The following is a 14,362-nucleotide window of genomic DNA, read 5'->3' as shown; positions in this document are numbered from 1 at the left end:
GAATTACTTCTGGCTTCTTTTCACTTTTATCTGCAACAGAGACTAATCAGAGAGGGTAGGTACCAGGAAACTTGTCCACAAAAAGTTTGGTGTCATTGAGTTTCTACTGGGCTAAGGAACACCAGTACTAGGTACTGCGTTTTTGTTTTTTGTTTTTTGTTTGTTTGTTTCACCTGGTCAAAAACAGAGACTTAAATCTTGGAAATGTTCATATTAGAAGCCAATAAACAGTAATGTTCCAACCACTGCCCACTGAAAAGTCATTAAATGACAAGACAGATTAAACAATGGCATTTTTATTAGCTTCATTTTTTTAAATTAAGCTACAGGGAGTGTTAAAGAAGAGGGTAAATACTTGGCAACAGGATGAGATTAAAGTTAAATATTTATATTGCAGATTATTTGAAACTGATGAAAGACTTGTGCTGGGGGGAGCCCTCGGGGGAAGCAGAGCTGAGAGTCCGAATGTGCCTCTCAGAAGAAAACTACAAATCCCAGAATGCACTTTCCCCTATCTTTTCGCGAGAATGCCGGAGGGCCAGCTCAGCCAATCCCTTTGTGAGGAGCATAGCTATCAGCCAATCCGAAGGCGAATGGACGCCCGGGGGGCGGGACGAGCAAGGCGCCCTGAAATTTGAAAAAGGAAAGTCGGCGCGGTTGCAGGCCCTGGTTCTGGAGGCCTGGTTTTGGCTGGAATTGGCTGAGGTCCTGTGTGGGTACGTGGCGGGGCCTCCTGGAGAGGGCGAGGGAGGGAGGTGGGGGCCGCTTGTCGCGATCAGGGAACCGGGGCTGTGAACGCTCAGCTTGTTTGCACGGCTCAGCTTCGCGGGGTGGGCGGCGAGGAGGCCCAAGGCCCGCGGCCAGGGCAAGGTCTGTGGCCGGCCCGGGAGGCTCCAGGGGACTGGGATGGGTTTAGGTTACGGAAGACCGATGGGGCCCGCGGTCTTGCCGGACAGCAGAGGACGCGGAGGCCCAGAGCGTTCGGGTGGCCCGTGCCTGTCCTCGGCCGAGGGAGAGGCAGGCTTCATGTGAGAGGAGCCGTCCACCTGGGACCTGCACCTGGGACCTGGCAATCCAGGCCTGAGGTCATGTGCAATTACATGTTAGGTCCCCAGGAGGTGAAGGTGTCCACCCTTGCTTATTTTCTTATTTAAGAGAGACAGACGCACAGAGGGAGAAGCAGGCTCCTTGCAGGGAGCCCGACGTGGGTCTGGATCCCGGGTCTCCAGGGTCACGCCCTGGGGCTGAAGGCGGCCCTACACCGCTGAACCACCCGGGCTGCTTGGGAGAGGCTTGCTTCTTAACTGCAGTGAAGTGCGGTGGGAGCTTGATCTGCCCTGGAGTATCTGGAGTTAAACCGTTAAACCTAAGCTTGTATTTTCTAGCAAAGCTCAAACTGCCAAAATATGCTTGATTGGAATAAGAGCCTTATCCGATTTCAGTTAACTCGAAGATATACAACGTTCTATTTGTTTTCGTAGCATTTTTTCTTCCAGAATGATAGATGACGAACTGGCGCAGTTTGATAAAAGCATCAGTGAATTCTGGAGTAAATTCAAAGGCACCGTCAGCGACACTTCCTCTCAGATGGTGGGACTGAGAGAGACCTACAAAGACTCCATCAAAGCGTGTGCGGGTAACGGAAGTCAGCTTGTAACATGCTGTTTGGTTGTCCTTGTTTTGTTTTGTTTTGTTTTTATGTTATTGCAGCTGAACTGAAACTTCAATTCCAATTTCTCTTTCAGAAAAGTTGTCTGTGAAGTTAAAGGAAGAAGAACGAATGGTTGAGATGTTTCTGGAGTATCAGAATCGTAGGTGACAAACTGTAGATTTTTTAGAGGTTTTTTTTAGATGGAACATCTTTATGCAAACCCTCATCCAAGTAAAACAATGTTGTGTGTCTGTATATACACACACATACACATCTGTAAAAAGCTAATAGACACTTATGCACCTACAACCCAGCTTAAGAAATAGACCATCCCATGTATACTCTTTTCTTCTCTCACCTTCTCTCACCTTCCAGAGCTAACCTGTTAGTAGTTAGTACTGTGTTTTTGAACGTTATATAAATAAGCATTGTATTTTGTGTTTTCTGTCTCTTTTCTTATTCGTCAGTATGCTTGTGAGATGTGTGAATGCAAGTTATTTGAAAAACAAGTTTGTTTTCCCATTGGAAATCAGAAGCTGGGGTAGGGTTTTTCTCCATCTTTTTCTTGTTGTTCTTGCCCTCTCATTTATACCACCCCAGGGGTTTCATGGTGTATATTTAGGTTTTATTGAATTTTTTACACACGGATCACAGACTTGCCATCATAGGCCACAGGCTAAATTTCGTGGCACCATGTTTTAAGCACTATTAATGGAATGTGTTTACACGTGTGTTCTTTGCGATGATTCCCAGTAGTTTCTTTGGCCCTGTTTTGCCCACTTGACTCATTATCTGGCCCCTGAAGGCATTTGATCTTGGAACCCTGGTAGGCTCTTATGCTAGACTTTTACCCGTGTTTGCTTTCTAAGCTGCCTTGAAGCTTCCTTGCCCATGTACTGCTTCCCTCATTTCCTCTGTAACCACAAGCAGAAAGGAAAACCATGAGAGAGAGAGAGAGAGAGAGTGTGTGTGTGTGTGTGTGTGTGTGTAAACATCCTTAGTTTGTAGAATTGCTGGGATTAGAAATAGAAGTTTGAAACTCTCAGTTTTTACTATTGTGAGTCTCATTGTGCTCTCAAAGGTTACCCGTAGTGAAAATGTGCTCTAAATAGTCCGAAATCTAAAAGCATTATCAATTGTTTTTCTTTATTTTTAAAAAATTTATTTATTTATTCATGAGAAACACAGAGGCAGAGACACAGGCAGAGGGAGAAGCAGGCTCCCCCCAGGAAGCCTGATGTGGGACTGGATCCGAGGACCCTGGGATCACAACCTGAGCCAAAGGCAGACATTCAACCACTGAGCCACCCAAGCGTCCCAATTGTTTTCTTTTTTTTTTTTTTTATTTTTTTAAAAGATTTTATTTATTTACTAATGAGAGATACAGAGAGAGAGAGAGAGAGAGCGTGCAGCAGAGACACAGGCAGAGGGAGAAGCAGGCTCCCTGCAGGGAGACCACCGTAGGACTCCATCCTGGGTCTCCAGGATCACACCCTGGGCTGAAGGTGGTGCTAAACTGCTGAGCCACCTGGGCTGCCCTTGTTTTTCTTTTAAAAATCAGTTTATACTTGGACAGAAATATAATTTACTTAATTTTAATTAATTCAGTGAATATTTGGCTGATACTTGCTTAGCATGATACAGTTGAGGAGTAGGCAAGCTTGAGGGAACTCATTTACTCACCACATATTTGTTGGGCAGCTACTATGTGCCAGGTACCCTTCCAGGAAGATACTAGAGAGAACAAATTAGCCAAAAATTCTGGCCCACCTGGAGCATCTGTTCCTTCTATTTATCACAAGGAGGGAGATCATTGGTTCAAAGTGAGAGGCATTTACTATGGATCAGCCTCTAAAATCCTGAAATCCGGGCAGCCCCGGTGGCGCAGCAGTTTAGCGCTGCCTGCAGCCCAGGGCGTGATCCTGGAGACCCTGGATCAAGTCCCATGTCAGGCTCTCTGCATGGAGCCTGCTTCTCCCTCTGCCTATGTCTCTGCCTCTCATGCTCTGTGTTTCTATGAATAAATAAAATCTTAAAAAAAATGAAATCCTTAGAAGGATCCTTACAAGACAGAAATTATTCCTTTTTTTCAGATGAAGAAATTGAAGCTCACTGAGGTTAAGAAACATGGCTAAGGTCAGACATTTGATAGATACCAGGTCCAGGTTTGCAGCCAAAATTGTGTGTTCTTTCCAGTATATCATAAAACAACATTTCCATGTGGAAGGAAAATTCAAGGGAAGGTTTTTGTAATGAGTAGTAGTGAAAGTTTGAAATACCTGCCTTAGAGAATAAAAGAGACAGCTGACTCCATACACATAAAGTAATAGTTGATGCAACATCACGAGCCCTTACGTTTGTATTGGCACAAATCCATACAGTTCGTTCATTATTTCTTTCTTTCTCTCTCTTTAGTCCATTTTGTATACATATGTATGTGTGTATATACCACAATTTCTTTATCCACTCATCTGTCGTTGGACACATAGGTTGTTTCCTTATCGCTATTGTAAATACTAAACACGAGAGTACAGATATCTTTTTCAGTTAGTTTTCATTTTCCTCTGATAAACACCCAGAAGTGGAATTATGGGATCATATGGTAGTTTTATTTTTAATTTTTTGAGGAAACTCCATACTGTTTTACAGAATGGCTGCTATAGAAAAATGCTAGTGAAACAAAAATTAACTATGTTGTATGACAGAAGAGATGCATATTTAAAGTCCAAAGGTCCCAGTTACATTCTGACTCCCCAGTTGTCACCCAAGGATGTTGGTCAAATTACAACTTTGGCAACTGTTGTAAAATAAGGATAATAATGGCTGCCCCATTTATTTACTTTGCAGGGTTAGAGTATCCAATAATAATAATAATATGGAAACTTTTAAACTATTAAATGATACATAAATATCATATACCAGAACATATTGGGGGTTGCCAGAAGCGGAGGTTGGGGGAAGAAATGGCTGAATTGGTTTTGGTTTTAGTTTAAATTGAATTTCTTTTTAAAAGCATTTTTCTTTCTGGTAATTCTGATAAAATGTCTATTTTTAAATTATGCTTGACATCATATATGATCATGTCCAGATTCTTGGAAAATACAGAAATGTAAACAAATTATCAAACGTTGAGAACCACATTTAACAAAATGACATACTTTTTTTCTTTTTCATGTACTATGTATATTTGACATAATTTTGTTCATGGTGTCTATATAACTTTTTTTTCTTTAGAGTATTTTCCCATATTACTAAATTCTTTGAAAATATTCCACCTTATTAATATGCCATATTTATTTAAGAATTTATTTGTTAGCCATTTAGGATGTTTTCAGTTTTTCACCATTATAAATAGTACTGAAAATTTTTTGTGTATAAATACTTGCACACATCTTGTTTTCTTAAGGTGACTTGTAAAAATGAAATAATCAAAGGAGATGAATATCCTTAAGACTTGTTTTGCAATGTCAAAATATGCCACAAGGATTCTAGTATTTTGCATTCTCAACACTAGCTATTATTTTTGTAAACATTGTTGTAATAAATGAAAATTGATATGTTACTGCTTTATTTGCATTTCTGTGATTACTAGTTAGGTTAAATTGTCTTTCATATTTATCAACCATCTGCAGTCTACATTTCCTCTGTTTATTCCTTTGTCTGTTTTTGTCTTAGGGTTTTATATTTGTGTCTTCTCTAGATTAAGAACACTTGGAGAATATTTAATGCTCAAAAGCATGGCCTTTGAAGTTAAGTCCTGAGTTTGAATTCAGGTCTTACTATTTATTGCACCCCAGCAAATAAAGCTTTGGGCAAATTAGTCAACTGCTGAGCCCTTTTCCTCTTTTAAATTAGACCGACAAAATGTATTATAGTAAAATTAAAGTAAATTTATAGCAATATAAGGTGTTGAACAAAGTTCCTAGCATATGGTAGAATTTAATGCTTATTTGAATCAAAGGTGAGGTTTTTTTTGCCCACTTATTAACTTTTATGTAGCTGGTTTTATGTCTTTCTCTTTGATTTCTTTTTGCCTTTGAGTAAAAAGATCTTTCCTTGTAGAATTAATTTTATATTCAGATACTGCCCTTTAAGGTTTTGCAAGATTTCATTTTATATTTAAATATTTAATAAAATACGGATTTTTTTAAAGATTTATTTATTTATTTATGATAGAGAGAGAGAGAGAGAGGCAGAGACACAGGAGGAGGGAGAAGCAGGCTCCATACCAGGAGCCGGACGTGGGACTCGATCCCAGGACCCCAGGATTGCACCCTGGGCCAAAGGCAGGCGCTAAACCACTGAGCCACCCAGGGATCCCCTAAAATATGGATTTTGGATTTCAACACAGTTTGGGAACCATCTACCCACTTAATTTATGATATTGCATTTTTCATATTAATTTCCTAAATATACCAGTGTTTGGTAATGCCTTTTTGTTTAAGCTATGTGTCATTTCTTCAGCTGGTATCCCACTATTGTATTAAAAGTGTTCTAATCACAAATGTTAAATTTGATAGGACAAGCCCCTTGTTACTATTATTTTTAAAGATTTTATTTATTTATTTATTCATGAGAGACACACAGAGAGAGAGAGAGGCAGAGACACAGGCAGAGGGAGAAGCAGGCTCCATGCAGGGAGCCCAACATGGGACTCGATCCCAGGTCTCCAGGATCACGCCCTGGGCCAAAGGCGGCACTAAACCCCTGAGCCACCCAGGCTGCCGGACCCTTATTATTATTATTATTATTATACCATATTTCCTTAACAGTTCTCACCTGTGTATTCATCAGATAAATTTTATAATTACTTTTGTTAGACCCTCCCTATCCCTTCCCTCCAAATTCCATTGGGACTACTTTAAATATAGAAATGAATTTGGGAAACATTGACATCTTTATAGATGTCATTAGAAGCATAAAATGTCATTTCCATACATCCAGGTCAAATATATGTCTTGGAGAGGTTTTGCCCTTTTTTTGTACAGGGCCTACATATTTCTTGATCTAGATTATTTCTGGATGTTTTGTTTGTTACCAGTGTAAATAAGATTTCATCCTTCCTACTCCTCCATCTCCCAGCCTTTTTCCTTCACTTCTTTCTGTCTTTGGTATCTTCCAGAATCATTGACATAGCATTAGAATGAACTGTTTCTGTTTCTTTAAAGCACTGTGTAAAAACGTCCAGATTTTGGTTGTCTTTGGTGGTGAGCTTTATTTATATATTCATTTGAAGAACAGAGCTGCAATGGTCATGATCTAGTTTTCTTGATTTATTTTGGTATTCTCATTTAAAAATTTTTTGTCTGATCATTTTTATTTTCAAACACAAATAGAAAATAAAACGATTTTTTCTTCATAATTTTTGAACCATTAGAAAACACTTATCAATTAAAACATTATTAATCTTATGAATGTCAATATTTCTTACTGTGATAGATGTTAGAGAGCAAAGTATATTCTAGCTAATACTTTGTGCTTCTTACAGAAATCTGTAAGCAGAATAACCTCATTCAAGAAAAAAAAGAGAACTTGTTAAGGTTGGTTGCTGAAGTAAAAGACAAAAAGCAAGAACTGGACGTACTGACTGCAAATATTCAGGATCTTAAGGAAGAATATGCTAGGAAGAAGGAAAGTAAGTTTCTGATTGTACACATTTTAAAACATTAACCTAAATGTCAAAGTGGTGATGGGTCACAATTCTCTCTCTTGCCTTCTCTCTAGTTCATTACTAAATATGATAGCATACCTCAGGGGCATAGCCAGCCACTCATTTCTGCAAGGAAGCTGTGTGAAGTTAACTAAGTGGGTTTTATTTTCTTTTGTCTTACTTAAAGATCCTTTGGATTTCTAATATAACCAGAGTCATACTGCAATTGATATGGGAGCTTAATTAAGCAGAGTGGAAGACAGTTTCACTAAATGAGATTTATCTGGAGAAGCCATAGTATAATTTATGCAAATAAGTTATTGATCACATATTCTCTGCCAGGAACTATTAAGCGCATTCTTTATGATATAAAGTCTCTTTGTCTAAAAAAATTTTGTATTCAAATATGTGTTTTTTTGTTTTTTTTTAATCATAGCTATTTCTGCTGCCAACAAAGCTAATGAAGAGAGGTTGAAAAGACTACAGAAATCTGCAGACTTATATAAAGACCGACTTGGACTAGAAATTCGAAAAATTTATGGTACGTATATTAATGTAAATAAACATTGAGATTAGAAAGGTGTATCTTAAGTAGAGAATTTTAAAAGTATTTTCAAATAAAACAATGACAACATTATTAACTTTTTAGAAAATAAGAAAGAATTTAAAAATTTTTATCACCCTAACAATTACTGGTCCCTTGGTTATTTATCATCCATTATTTCAATAAATGTATTTTTGCCATGATTACCAACATGAAAATAATTTTTGTCCTTGTTCTAACTGATATTATATGATTAGCATTTTCCCAGTTGCTATAGTTTTCATATGGTAATTTTTAACTGGTGATGCAAGAATTCATTCCATTAATGTATCTTAATTTATCAAATATTTTATCATTTAATACTACAGGCCTGTTTCTAACTTAACATTTGGATTCTTCCTGTTTTCAGTTTTAGAAGTACTAAAGTGAATACAGACTTTTCCATTTCTTTTGTATAACTTCCATTGAAATTCCCAGAGAGCCATCACTGGGTTAAAGTATATATAAATATTTTGATGGCTATTATGTGTAGCATATGTGCCAATTTATAGCTCTATTCACTGTGTTGAATGTGAGTCCCTGTTGAATCTCAGTCCCTGAGATCACTGTCAGGTGTGGTGACTCCCTAGAAGGACTTGTTACAGGACTCTGCATACAGTCCTATTCATAGCTCAGATTTATTGCAGATAGGATACAAAACAAAATCAGCCCGAAAAAGGCACTGGGGCGATGTCAAAAAGAAACACTTCTTCAGGCATAATTTTTTAAGAATCTTAATCCAGCAGAGTCCCACAGGATGTGCCTAATTCTTTTAGCATTGAATGTGACACTACTTGTAAAGTGTTGTCTACCAGGGAAGCTCAGCAGAGTCTCTTGCAGCTTGTGCTGGTTTTTCCTGGACTTCACCCCAAGTGGTTTTCCCTTTGCTGATTTTGCCATAGCCTTTTGCTGTAATAAATCCTAGCCCTGAGTATGACCCTCTGGGGAGTCCTGGGAGTCCTCCTAGTGAGCCTGGGGTTCTCTGGGGGGGGCCCAACAAACCAGTCAAGGACCAGCTTGCAAGCAGGCCTTTCTAAGATTCTTAACGATAGCAGTGTTAGGCCTGCCATATTAATTCTTTTATGCACTGCAATGTAGAGAGTACCCATTTTATTGTATTCTTGCCAGAATTGTATTTTTTTTAGTTTTTTTAAGTTTGTGTTTGTTTTTTGTTTTGTTTTGTTTTGTTTTGTTTTGTTTTTTTGGCAGTTGACTAGATATAATTGGAGCATTTATTTATTTATTTTTTTAAAGTGACACTCTTTTTTTTTTTTTTTTTTAATTTTTATTTATTCATGATAGTCACACAGAGAGAGAGAGAGAGAGACAGAGGCAGAGACACAGGCAGAGGGAGAAGCAGGCTCCATGCACCGGGAGCCCGATGTGGGATTCGATCCCGGGTCTCCAGGATCGCGCCCTGGGCCAAAGGCAGGCGCCAAACCGCTGCGCCACCCAGGGATCCCTGGAGCATTTATTTTTAAGTCCATTTCATTTCATTATTAATGAAAAGGGAAACATTTTTCTGTTTACATAATTACATTTCATTGTCTGGGCTCTTCATACATCTTCTAGTCTTGTTTCTGCCCCACCCTGCCATCTGTTGGTATAAGCTTTTTTTTTTTTTTAAAGATTTTATTTATTTATTTTTTTTTTATTTTTTTTTAAGATTTTATTTATTTATTCATGAGAGAGAGGCAAAGACATAGGCAGAGGGAGAAGCAGGCTCCATGCAGGGAGCCCGACATGGGACTCAATCCCAGATCTCCAGGATCAGGCCCTGGGCCCAAGGTGGCGCTAAATCACTGAGCCACCCGGGCTGCCCTGAAATAAGCTTTTAATAAAAAGTATTAACCTTTTGATTAGAGGGAAATAAAAGGTCTGACCCTGCGTTTTTGATCCACTGGACTTACTGTTATCCTGAGGTACTTTTTTGAACCAGAAAGCTTTAAAATTATTTTAGATTTAAAAATAGATAGAACTTTCTCATAGCCCTCAAAGTCAGGGAATAATGTTTTTTAAAGAAGAGAACCCAGATCAAACCCTTCACTGTCTTATAAAGTCTTTTTTTTTTTTACTTGACATGCATCCCTCCCATTGTTATTAACACTTCAAAATATCTAGCTTAGTGGAGACACCTAGATGGCATAGTCAGTCAGTTAAGGGATGGACTTGTGGTTTTGGCTCAGGTCATGATCTTGAGGTTGTATGATAAACTCTACATTTTTTATTCTGGTAAAACCATATTACATATAATTTACCATTTTAACTATTTTCAATGATAGAATTCAATGACATTAATTACATTCACAATGCTGTGCAATCATTACATTTCCAGAATTCTTCATCACTTTAAACAAAAATTATGTACCCATTAAGCAATGACTTCTTACTCCTTCTCCCCAGCCCCTGTAATCTCTAATCTTCTTCCTGTCTCTCTAAATTCACCTAAGTATTACACATAGGTGGAATCATATAGTATTTGCTTTTTTGCATCTGAATTATTTTACTTAGCATGTTTTCAAGGTTCATTCATGTTGTAGCATGTATCAGAAGTTCATTCCTTTTTATGACCAAATAATATACCATATTTTGTTTATCTAGTCATCTGTCAGTGGACACGTTATTATCACTTTTTTGGCTGCTGTGAGGGATGCTGTATAAATATTGGCAAAGCTTTCTGAGTCCTCATTTTCAGTTCTTTGAGTATATACCTTGTAATGGAGTTACTGGGTCATATTGTAATTCTTTATGTAAACTTTTTGAGGAACTGCCAAACTGTTTTCCACAGCTGTGCCACCATTTTACATCCCCGCCAGCAGTGTTCTAATTTCTCCACGACTTCTTCCACACTCTTCTTTTCTTTGTTTTGATTTGTTTTGTTTTGTTATAGCTGTCCTGGTAGGTGTAAAATTATATCTTATTGTAGTTTTGGTTTGCATTTCCCCAGTGATTAGTGGTGGTGAGCATCTTTCCATGTGCTTATTGACCACTTTTATCTATTCTTTGGAGAAATACCTATTCAAGTCCTTTGTCCATTTTTGAGTTGGGTTGCTTTTCTTTTTAGTTCAGTTGTTTTAAAAAATATATCCTATATATTAAATCCATGTTAGAGATATGATTCCAAATATTTTTCTCCCATTCTGTGGTTATCTTTTCACTGTCACTAATACCCTTTGAAGGACAAAAGTTTTTAATTTTGATGAAGTCAAATTTATCAGTTCTTTTCTTTTGTTACACGTGCTTTTAAAAATCATATTTAAACTACAATTCATTCAAAACTAATTTGTAAAAAAAAACAAAACAAAACAAAACTAATTTGTAACTTGTGCGTTTGGAGGCTTGGTTAAGTGTGTATATATATTTATATACTTATTTATTTATTTATTTATTTATCAGTCTGGATATTAAGGATAGAGGTGAAAAAGCTCACCTCCACTGAGAGCCTTGACACAATAAAATGTCCTCATACCAAATAATTTTTAATCTCTCTTTTCAGGTGATAAACTGCAGTTCATATTCACTAATATTGACCCGAAGCATCCAGAGAACCCATTTATGTTTTCCCTCCACCTAAATGAAGCAAGGGAGTATGAAGGCATGTATTCCTATCTCTTAACTGGTATTTAAGATCAGCATCCCCAAATGTTACTAATTCCGCATATAAAGTAATATGAAGGAAAGTAATTCCCACAAGGTAGTGCTTTCTTTGCCAGTCTCACCTCATGGGATAGTGCCTTCTAAAGGCTGTGAGTGTCACTTTGATTTATAGTTATTAGGTGGGATCTTTCTCTTCAGGATGGCATAGTGCCACAGTGGCAGAAAAGTCTTAAAGACCACTGCATTTCATACACAAGTATGAATTATCCTTTTAGAGAACTTAAAGCTAAAGCTATAAAAGATAAAACTATGTAAATGTGAATATTATAATTTATTCAAGTAAGTGATTTTAAAAGCAAATGGTAAGTCATTAGAATGTGATAATTTATCTTCCCAAAAATCAATTTAAGAAATATTACCCTCTCCTGAAAAATCCCACACATTGATAATTTAGCTCACTTACTGATTCTCCAGCAGGCCAGGAGGTCATCAATTTATGGGGAATATATATGATTGATAGTAGGGAGAGCAAGAAGATAATGGAAATATATCTCTTTTTTATTCTTCTAATACCCCTTGTAAAGTAATTTTTCATTTACTGGAATTCAGGAAAATGGTTCTTAGCTCATTAGACCTGTGTTCTCATCTTAAGACATTTAGAGCATACACACACTCAGGAGAACTGCTGAGTTGGCTCCCTCATATGCCCTGGTGACTTGTTCCCCATCCTCATGGAATTTATATTTTAGGAATGTATTTTTTTTTAAAGACTTTATTTATTTATTCATCAGAGACACAGAGAGAGAAAGGCAGAGACACAGGCAGAGGGAGAAGTAGGCTTATGCAGGGAGCCCAATGTGGGACTCGATCCTGGGTCTCCAGGATCAGGCCCTGGGCTAAAGGCGGCGCTAAACTGCTGAGCCACCCGGGCTGCCCTATATTTTAGGAATCTAATTCACATACAGATTTTTTTTCCTCTCTCAGTAAATATCTTTTAATGACTACTAAATTTTAAAAAGCAAACTCAGGGCGCCTGGGTGGCTCAGTTGGTTAAGCGACCCCCGCGCAGGTCATGATCCCAGGGTCCTAGAATCAGGCCCCACATCTGGCTCCCTGCTCAGCGGGGAACCTGCTTCTCCCTCTACCCTTCCCCAGGGTTGTGCTCATTTTCTCTATCTCTCAAAAATAAATCTTTAAAAATAAAAAAAAAATAAAGAGTAAAACCCAAAAACCACATACCTAGATTTGTATTGTTCTCTAAATTGTATATAATCTCTCTTGCTACATAGTATCACAGTATTTGATAGTGTATTAAAATAGGATCTACTGTGTGATTTTGAACCAAGTGCTCCTTGCTATTCTTTCTCATGTGGTCATGGTCCTTGTTTCCTAAGCAGTCTTAGGCCAAGAGCTGGAAATCTAACATGATTGAATTTCTTCTCCTTGGACAAAGGACCAAATTGTTGGGAGAGAGAGCTGGATCATTCCTTTCCTTTGACCACCCTCACTGGAGATTTGCTCCCAAGATGTATCATTTTGTATAACTACATGTGAAAGCCGCCATACTGTTATTGTGACTTTGTGTCTCATTTGATTAGTAAACCCTATAAATACCACTTTTAGAATAGCAATTACATTTTTTTTAAAGATTTTATTTATTTGACAGAGAGCACAAGCAAGGGGAGTGGCAGGCAGCAAGAGAAGGAGAAGCAGAGCAGGGAGCCCAAAGTGGGGCTCCATTCCAGATCCCTGGGATCACAACCTGAGCCGAAGGCAGATGCTTAACCAACTGAGCCACCCAGGTGTCCCACAATAACATTTCCTAATGAAAAATTACAAAAGTCTAAATTTTTTTCCCATAATTCTAAATTACTAAAAGTTGGCATTGAAAGTTCTTTTTGTTTTGATCCAGTGAATGGAAACTAGAAGTCAAACCAAAGGTTTAGAGAGAAAACTGATTTAATGGTTTAAAAAAACAACTCACCTGTTAAAACACTTTAGGTAAAGCAAAACTTACAGAAAGATGTTGGGAAGTGGCATCCTGTTCTTCATTACTAAGCTCTTCAATCCCTTGACTACCATCTGTTTAAATTTAAAGTAAGATTGTAGTACTTAAGATTTTAATATTTAGAGATTAAACAAAGAACAGGTCCAAAAGATAGTTAGGATATGAAAATCTAGTGTATCTATTATTCTGTGCTCAAAGCATTTCAGTAAAATGGAATTGAAATGATTTGAATCAGATGAAAGCATCTAAATTAGAAACACTTCTCCATAAAAAAGTCTCATTCAAATTATCTTCTTTTTTATTCTAGTGTCAGATAGTTCTCCTCATCTTGAGTGCCTGGCACAATTTCAAGAGAATGTAAGGAAGACCAACAATTTCTCGGCTTTTCTTGCCAATGTTCGGAAAGCTTTTATGGCTATGGTTTATAATTAATGAATGTATGAATAGTGTATAAAAACTTTATTTTTCTTCCCTATTGCATATCTCTCTTTTTTTTTATCATCGTGTATCTCTTTTAAAAAGAATTCTCATTATCCATTGTTTGCTTATAATTTCTTTGTATTTTTGTAATTTCTTTAAATTATTTTAATTAAAATCTTAAGAAATAAAGTTTATAAAGTCAATTGTGTTCTTTTTAAAATGAAAGATAGTGTACTATGTATGTGTGTGTGTGTATGTATGCATGCATGTATATTTTTTTAATGGTAGGCATGGGTAGTGTAAAGGCTAGCCTGGGAATGGGAATTTATACAGCTGACCTGTGCCTCTGGTTTCCAAGCTTTCTAAGGTCATGGAGTAGTAATACCAAAAAATTCAGAATGTGGGCCCAACCCAAGGTTAGCAAGTTTTAAATGTACTTGGCAAAATAAATAC

General features: G+C 37.4%; 1 protein-coding gene across 1 annotated transcript; it reads left to right on the top strand.

Moving 5' to 3' along the window:
- Positions 1-623: 623 nt before the first annotated feature.
- Positions 624-14,112, top strand: SPC25 (SPC25 component of NDC80 kinetochore complex). The gene is made up of 7 exons (XM_025994263.2): positions 624-716; positions 1,482-1,636; positions 1,746-1,811; positions 7,140-7,286; positions 7,738-7,842; positions 11,381-11,479; positions 13,797-14,112. The coding sequence occupies exons 2-7, from the start codon at positions 1,498-1,500 to the stop codon at positions 13,919-13,921; spliced, it is 681 nt and encodes a 226-aa protein (XP_025850048.1). The 5' UTR covers positions 624-716; positions 1,482-1,497; the 3' UTR covers positions 13,922-14,112.
- Positions 14,113-14,362: the final 250 nt, after the last annotated feature.

Source organism: Vulpes vulpes, chromosome 3 (assembly GCF_048418805.1).
Source record: "Vulpes vulpes isolate BD-2025 chromosome 3, VulVul3, whole genome shotgun sequence".
Taxonomy (NCBI): domain Eukaryota; kingdom Metazoa; phylum Chordata; class Mammalia; order Carnivora; family Canidae; genus Vulpes; species Vulpes vulpes.
This window is presented reverse-complemented; position numbering and strand designations above follow the sequence as displayed.

Bases quoted from the DNA above. Each gene is read 5' to 3' on its own strand.
- SPC25 (XM_025994263.2), top strand. From the start codon at position 1,498: ATGATAGATGACGAACTGGCGCAGTTTGATAAAAGCATCAGTGAATTC. The intron at 1,637-1,745 runs GTAACGGAAGTC...TTTCTCTTTCAG, and splicing joins CTCCATCAAAGCGTGTGCGG to AAAAGTTGTCTGTGAAGTTA. The intron at 11,480-13,796 runs GCATGTATTCCT...TTTTTATTCTAG, and splicing joins TGAAGCAAGGGAGTATGAAG to TGTCAGATAGTTCTCCTCAT.